This window comes from Plutella xylostella, chromosome 12 (genome assembly GCF_932276165.1).
Source record: "Plutella xylostella chromosome 12, ilPluXylo3.1, whole genome shotgun sequence".
NCBI lineage: Eukaryota > Metazoa > Arthropoda > Insecta > Lepidoptera > Plutellidae > Plutella > Plutella xylostella.
This window is the reverse complement of record NC_063992.1, coordinates 7,252,323-7,260,451: the sequence shown is the minus strand read 5'-3', so window position 1 is coordinate 7,260,451 and position 8,129 is coordinate 7,252,323. Positions and strand designations below refer to the sequence as shown.

General features: G+C 40.4%; 2 protein-coding genes across 2 annotated transcripts; one reads left to right on the top strand and one right to left on the bottom strand.

The window, feature by feature from the left end:
* Positions 1-889: 889 nt before the first annotated feature.
* LOC119694071 (putative glycine-rich cell wall structural protein 1) lies at positions 890-4,090 on the top strand. Its single transcript, XM_038119543.2, has 4 exons — positions 890-1,219; positions 1,693-2,041; positions 2,302-2,349; positions 3,806-4,090. The coding sequence occupies exons 1-4, from the start codon at positions 1,214-1,216 to the stop codon at positions 4,045-4,047; spliced, it is 645 nt and encodes a 214-aa protein (XP_037975471.2). The 5' UTR covers positions 890-1,213; the 3' UTR covers positions 4,048-4,090.
* Positions 4,091-4,211: 121 nt separating this feature from the next.
* Positions 4,212-6,679, bottom strand: LOC105382808. Its single transcript, XM_011552760.3, has 4 exons — positions 6,464-6,679; positions 6,171-6,379; positions 4,781-6,050; positions 4,212-4,631 (listed from the first exon to the last, which is right to left on the bottom strand). The coding sequence occupies exons 1-4, from the start codon at positions 6,538-6,540 to the stop codon at positions 4,424-4,426; spliced, it is 1,764 nt and encodes a 587-aa protein (XP_011551062.3). The 5' UTR covers positions 6,541-6,679; the 3' UTR covers positions 4,212-4,423.
* Between the last annotated feature and the right edge of the window lie 1,450 nt (positions 6,680-8,129).

The following is an 8,129-nucleotide window of genomic DNA, read 5'->3' as shown; positions in this document are numbered from 1 at the left end:
TAGCGTCGGGGACGTCTGGGCTGAGGTTTGGGCGTACGTTGCATCAGCCGAGCCTGCCTCGTTGTGAGTGGTTCATTGATGCTGGCTCGAAGCATGTGCGAACCTCGAGACACGCTGCAGTCGGTGGGGATGCAGCTTTTGACGTAGCGGTTTATTGCTATCGAGGAGGACTATAGCCTCTTACTTATAGCAAACTGCCCTATTGTTTTCAGGGATTTATAGTTATGTTTATATACCGTACTTTTATGTCAATGATAAAATTAAAAATCTACAAAAGCTTTCAACCAGATTTAGCAACTAGTACATATTTCGATTTTCAGACATCTTTACAACATTTTCAAAAATATAGGAACAATTTTGTCCCGTTACGGTTATGATTACTATGGAACCCTTCATTAGATTCGAACACGTACTTGGCCAATTTCATTTTAAAAAATATGTAGTAGGTACCATTTCTTGAGTGATGAGTGCATGCAACCATATATCAATTAAGTTTATTTTCCGGATCCTACGGTATGATTAAGTAGATGATGTGATGTGACCTCTTAAACTTCCGTAATTTAACTACCTGCAAATTAAGTTTAAGTACAAATGGTTCATTCAGGGTAATAGATATGTATGATTAGGTACAAAAACAAATTATTATGTGTAGTCAAAAAACGTTAATTATCCACCCGTGGTCCAAATAACTAAGTTTTTCAAAGTTTATCCTCATATCGTATTTAGATGAAAATCATAAATGAAAACTGCGTAAAATCGATTCAGTAATTTCAAACCACGTACGTACCTAGGTATCTACGTACACCGTACCTGCCTAGCAACAGAGAAATACCGATTTATATAAATATACAAAGAAATATACGTACCTAATCTAATTATTACATGAACCCAAGCGTAATATCTAGAGGACGGTCCTCCTTAATGTTTCGATTGCCTTCCTACAACCTTTCCCAAATTACGAAATCAATCGATCATCTCCATTATGTGTAATTACAGTAATAAAAATCGCATTGCAAATAATCTAATTTTATAGTGAATCTATTCGCATCCGGCCATTTCGGTCTCCTCTGACAGTGGCGAGGGACAAAAGGTTGCGCCACGCGGGCGCCGCTCGCCGCAGCCGCGACCCTGCCCGGCCGCGGTGGGAGACCCACACTACTATATAAACGCGAGAGGAACATTCTGAAGACATCACTTACCTACCAGCTTCAGCATGAAGGTAACTAGCATATTACGAAAAAAGTTCACGCTAAAAAGTGCCTCTATAAATAGGTCACAATTTTCTGTTCAGCTTCAGGATTTCAGATAATTGCGTGATTGGCATAATCTTAAGATGTTTTAAACTATTTTTGAATAAATAATTGTGACCTAAAACCTTAGACAAGTAAACCACCTAAAAAGTAATGTGGTCATCAAAATTAAACCGCACGTTAGTTGCGGTCATAAACGCCTTATTTGACTGCCTACTGTGTGCCCGTGACAAGGACGAGTCTTTATGTCCTGCAGATTTTGCAATCGCAGCTATCAGATTCCAGTGTTGTGGTGTTTACCTATTGCGAAACAATTTTATCTATCGACTAATCCACTGGTAATTTGAAGCCCTGAAATTAGCAAGATCTGACCGCAATCGCAATGTTTTAACATCTGTGAAATCATATTTTAATCCTTAATTAATTTATTTATTTTCGTCAGGTATTCGTGTGTTTAATGGCCCTGGCGGCGGCCGCTCACGGCGGCATCATCAGCGGCGGCGGCTGGTCGGGCGGCGGCGGCGGCGGCTACGGCAGCGGCGGCGGCTGGTCGTCAGGCGGCAGCGGCGGCGGGTGGAAGCTGGGCGGCGGCGGCGGCGGCTGGCCCTCGGGCGGCAGCGGCTGGTCGTCGGGCGGCAGTGGAGGCGGCTGGAAGCTGGGTGGAGGCGGCGGCGGCTGGCCCAGCGGCGGCAGCAGTGGCTGGTCCAGCGGAGGCAGCAGCGGCTGGCCCAGCGGCGGCGGCGGCGGCTGGTCTAGCGGCGGCTACGGCGGCGGACACGGCGGTGGCAGCCGTGAGTCTATGTCCTCATTCTCTTATCGCTTCCTCATGAAGTACACTAACCAAAACTTAAGCAACACTACAGGATGACACTTTCGTTTTAAGCCTGTGTGGTCACTTAATGATGTGTTAACGTACATAATATCTGACCGAGAGAGAACATAGTGTGTGGTTTATGTTGTCAAATTTAACATAAGTAGGTATTTGTTGTTTGAACATACATATAATTATGTAGGTAACAACTGTTAATAACGAACTACCCTTCCTTTACAGAGGTGAAGATCATCAAGGTGATCAGCTCTGGAGGCGGTGGCGGATACGGTAAGTTCTCAATTTTACAGTAACCGTTTTGACTTATTTTTGAAAGTTGCAGAACTAGTGACTAACTTCCTGGTTATCCTAGTCTAGAGCGGTCGAGTCAGCTTACCTATCATCTAAATCAATTGACAGAATTTTTATATAATGCACCAAGATGAGTTCATGTCCAATGCATTCAAACTTGCGTAACGCACATAAAAGATTGTACCTAGTTGTTGTTCTAGCTGCAAACACTACATTCGTTTTCGTTTATACAAGATTATCTAATCTAACGAGAGGTGCAGCTACATATTGCAACTTATTCGTTTTACAAAAACAATGCGATGCGAATAGGAGCCTAAAGTTCACAGCTTTATCTTTATTTACAATTGGATGGGAACGTTGCACTTAGGTACCTACTTCCACACTATTTCGTAACTTTCATAAGAATCGCAGTGCTTTTATCTGATATATCTTAAGATTTAAAGGAGGTACTTAAACTTCGGATTACACATAACATCTTGAACCGTGTACCAACCAATGAAACTTAATCCAAATTAAATAAGAACATAATGTAAAGCGATCAAACAATAGACTAATCGGTGATGTGATCTTAACATCCCACTCCGAGGTCAAAGTTGTTAGCCGCAGAAGGTTGAACTCAAGGGGTCATCCGAAACACAAAGAGCTGGCCACGGTCTATGATACAGATAAATGCTTTCACTAGGTGAAGGTGAAGGATCTTGCCCTAATGCACCCTTGTAAATATAGCCTCATATAACGTGTTTACACATGACTAGCAATAGGGTCCAGCAGAAGTTATCGTGTAAAGGCCGCTTAACATTCGATTAGTCCGCATCCCATCTCAAAGTCTTGACCGCTGTGGTGTAGGTACACAGAGCATGTTTCGCAACCCACCCGTCCACATTAAGCGAAGTAATTCATCGCACGCTGCGATGCATCACCACCTATAATTATGTTTTGGTCATCTTCAGTTCAAGGCCTTCAGCTAAAACCTCGCTTAAGAACTACAATCTAAAATGCACCTCAAATGCTTGCGATGAGCAAGCTAATCAATTTAACGTGACTACTTACAGCTATGATGTGTAGACTTATTAGTCATTAATGCTAATTTGAACTGTGAGGTTTGCATTAGCTGCCGAACTCATTGAATCGAGGGTCAAGCAATATTAACACAAACTGCTTCATAAAACACGATACTTACTACCTGTACCTACCTATATCAATAAGTTCAAATAGCGCTAAACTTAAATTACATACAGTAGGTTGGTATACTTCAGTTGGCTGCGGTTTAACTTGGCTTTGGTATATTTTAACGTAACATGCCTTTGGTCTACAACATTTACATAGGTACTTCCACTGTATTGTCTCAACATCAACACCGTTGCATTACTACCACTAGAAACTAGAACATAATGAAATAAATAATTCATTCAACTCACCGAATTTTCCGTTACAGGCGGCGGCGGCCACGGAGGCTGGTCATCCGGTGGCTCGGGATCCGGATGGAAGTCAGGCGGCGGGTCCGGCTGGTCCTCCGGTGGATCCGGATGGCCGTCAGGTGGATCTGGCTGGTCCTCCGGTGGATCCGGATGGCCGTCCGGTGGATCCGGCTGGTCATCCGGCGGCTCCAGCGGCGGCTGGAAGCCCAGCGGTGGTTCCGGGTGGTCCTCAGGCGGATCCGGATCCGGATGGTGGTGAACGAACGATCGAATGACGCTTACAATACAATGATACCTCACGAGCTTTGTCTTTTATTCCTTATGCAAGCTAGCTTCAAATTAATGTTGGTGGATATATTCCGTTTGATATTATATTTCCTCACCAAAGGGTTTAGTTGCGAACAAAGTAACAAAACCAATGAAAACAATTAATCTGTAGATTGTATTTTAATAAATAATCGAGATTCTAATACTAATATAAATTATGTAAAATATTAAGTGTAATCAAATTGAGAACCTGAATAATTAACTTATTTTGATGAGCTAAAAACAGGACACAATCTTAGTACCTACAACTAATTATTGTTGAGGTTTGATAGGTAATTATTTTAATTAAATCATCAATAGATGAGGAATTATTTGTTAACAATTTCCCCGAGACATTTGCGTTTGTTCATCACTGGTTTTTTTTTTACAATTTTCTTGTCAGCTCCAATTTTTTTCATAGTGTTGGGATCTCTGTTCTCCTTATCTGAAGAACCACTGCTTTGTGGAGAACACCCTCTTTTCGGTGGTCGCGGTCTATTCTCAGTCACTGGTATTTCTCTCAGAATCCTTTTCTTGCTGCAATGCAATGGAAATCATAAACCTATAATAATAGTTTTCACTATATTATGTATAAGCCACTATATTTAATTTAACAAGCAAATTAATTTATTGAAGCAACAGTCATAGAATATAGCATATTTATAGGAGAAGGTGGGCAGTCTTACATGTGATCATTGGATCGATGTACATCAGCTGTTACTACAATGATACTAGCTTCTTCTTGTTCAGAATCAGAACTGGAGTCAATCACAATGCTACTTATATTCTGTTGCTTTGCCACTTCTACAGGTTCTGCTGTGAATATATCTTCACTGCTGCTGTTATCAACTTTAGCATTCACAGCCTTTTTTTCAAATCTTTTGCTTTCATCAATACTTGTCACTGATCCATCATTGAACCCACTGTCATCTGTCTGGACCAGCTTAGACACCATGCTGATATCACTTGCTTTGGATGAATCACATTTTGATACTGTTATAGTGGTAATCAAACTCTTGCTCTCAACTGTTATAGACACATCTTTGAACTTATACTTTTCAGGTGCTACATGTAGTTTATCATCACAGACTTTGTGTTTTTGTACAAGACTACTTTTCATAAAAAATGGCACTTTTTGTTTTTTGTTTGCAACTTCAATGGCAGTTTTGGCATTGGCAATAGGGGCATTGTTTGTTTTCATTCTTTCTACAGAAACATAACATTCCCTTTCACAAGCTTCAGGACTAAAGTGTCTGCTAGCTGACTCCCTGTAGGAGCTTTCATTTTCATTAGCCTCAAGGACTGCCAGCCACGCCAGCTTGTCCTTATCAACAATAACACTCTGGCTATCTTCAATCACTATAGTCTCATCATCTAAACAGATACCACTTTCATCTTTATGTTTCTTATGACTACTATTATAGGTTTGAGGTTTGTCATACTTATCAAACTCTGTCTTTGCTCTCTTAACACTTTTCCAACCTGAAGTACTAGGCTTACTTGTTCCCATATACTTATCAAGTAGAGATTGACTTTTATGAGCAGATAAGGCAGATTTGAAGTGTGATCTTTTTCTTGCCTTTTTACTGGACACATTTTCAATATTTTCAACTTTATCCATTATGAGATCTGATCTCTTTTTGATTGGAGTGCTTTTGTATTTTGGACTGTTCACTTTGAGATCTGCAAATGGTTTCCGTGGCTTACATTCAAATAACTCACTTTCATGCTGATCTAACCACTCTTGCACTGTATTTTTAGAACTATCCATTTTAAATGAGTGTGGCAAATCTACAACTTCACCAGGAAATTTACATGGACTACTATTTGCCTTGCCTTCGTACAGAGTTATATCACGCTTGTGCTTGTTGTGGTATGAATTTGATCCTTGAATGCAGTCTGGGAACAACTCCTTCTCCCTCTTCAGTTGTTCAGATATTCTGTGTCTGTTTAAAACTGAAAACAAAATAAAATAATGGTGACATTAGTAACAACAGCATAAAAATAATCATTACCATAATTGGGTGAAAGTAGAGCAACCAAAATGCATTTCCCTGATCTACGGCTATGGCTTACCATTGACATGAAAGGTGTCTTGGAATGCACTGAGTAACTCGGCGGCATGCTGCGCGCGCCTGGCAAGCACGGGGTCCGGTGCGGGCTCGGGGTCGTGGGCGCAGGACACCGGCGGGGAGCACACGGGGCAGTAGGGAGTACACTCCGCACACGACACGCACGCCCCGTCGCCGCACGGGTAGCGCACGCGACCACCTTCTAGCTTATCACTGAAAAGACCCATAGCTTCAGTAAAGCGAGAAAGTAGGACATAGGACCTTGTTTAAAAGCTTATTGATGCCATGCAAACATACCAAATGAAACAACGTAGACTGTCCACTATATTTTTCACACTATCCGAAGCAATGTCTAGATTAAACGAATCAGACATGTCACATCATATCCCACATAACACAAAATCGATTCTCAGTCTCTTAAATAATAAAATAACACAAATTCACTAGAAATTCAATAAAAAATAACATGAACTTATTTTTCTGTTTTGACGTATCGTTCGGTTGACAGTTAACGTTGACGTAACTGACACGCAGGCTGTATCGCATATCACAGAGTAAAAAAAACCCTCGTTTCTTAAGCACTGTTGTCCTTTATCCAACGTTGTTCTTCCAACTTCCTTTCCCATCATCACACCGCTAGGTGGTGCAGTTTCATGTTGTAGGGTTTTGCCACGGTTTCCCTTAAGTTTGGCTGAATTAATACTGAATTTGAAATATAGACAGGTATTAGAACCCAGCAAAAGGTAATATTATGCTATTCCCTGAAGTGAGGAGCCGACAAGACTTCAGAGAGCAGAATCCATGGAAATGCACGTCATCTGCTGTTGAGGGTCGGTTTTCTACATTATTCATTACGATTTTGCCTCAAGTATCTAGATAGGATTCTTATTAGATTAGATTAGTATTAGGTAGGAGAAGGAGGAGTTATGTAGGTACCTACCTACTTTAAAACCTCTATGCCACCGACCAACTTTCAAAAACACAGATAGCAAAACTGATTTCTAGAGTTCGTGCCACCACTGAAGTCTGATCATGAGGATAGCCCCATGGAATTAATAAGTATTTACGTAAGTACTTATTACTTCCATGGATAGCCCACAGTGATAGCCGGATAGCCGTAACGGCCTGGCGGCAGTGCCGCTACACTCAGAGAACTATTTGTTCACGATTTTGTGATGGCCTCTATACAAACATGGAAGTTCCTAAAATTATGATGTTAAAAGACATTTTTAAAATCTATTCACCTACATATTTTGAAAGTTACAGACAATTTATAGTAAAACAAGGAAGACGGTACTAATTTACAGTTAAGTACAAGAAATATCTCCCCATTATACATATTTACAATGTAAGTTCCTACCTACCTAGAATCTACACCATGGGGTATGCAATAATAGCAGCAATAGTTTTCGTAATACTATGTTTTGGGCGTGTGAAACACGAAAAATATAACGGTAAGAAGGACAAATTGGTTGTGAACCTTGGACCTCGGGTGTTTGAGCTGGCACGCGCTACCTTCCATCGGAGATACAAGTGCCGGTTCCTCAAACTGCTGGGGACCTGGCGACAAGAGTACAAGCACCTGTAATCAGATTACTGGAAGGGGTTAAAATACCTATGAGTACTATTTGTAGATGAAGACCAACTGTGTTGTCTAATAAATAAAAACATCTCAATCATTACAATCAATACTATATTTTTAATAAATGCTGCATTTTCAAAATCTCTTAACTTATTTCTTTATGATAAACTATAAATAACAAACAGTGTGATGATTAAAATAATTGATGCATAGCATAACTGAAAAATAGGTCGGTAGGTATTACCTACTTGAAGACTGTCCAATTAAGATTTCTCAGTAAGTTAAGTAAGTACCTAATTTGTACATTTTATATTATTACAGGTCATCTACGATATCCTTTAATATTGTTGAACTTTTAGAAGTATAACTTTAAATATCTCT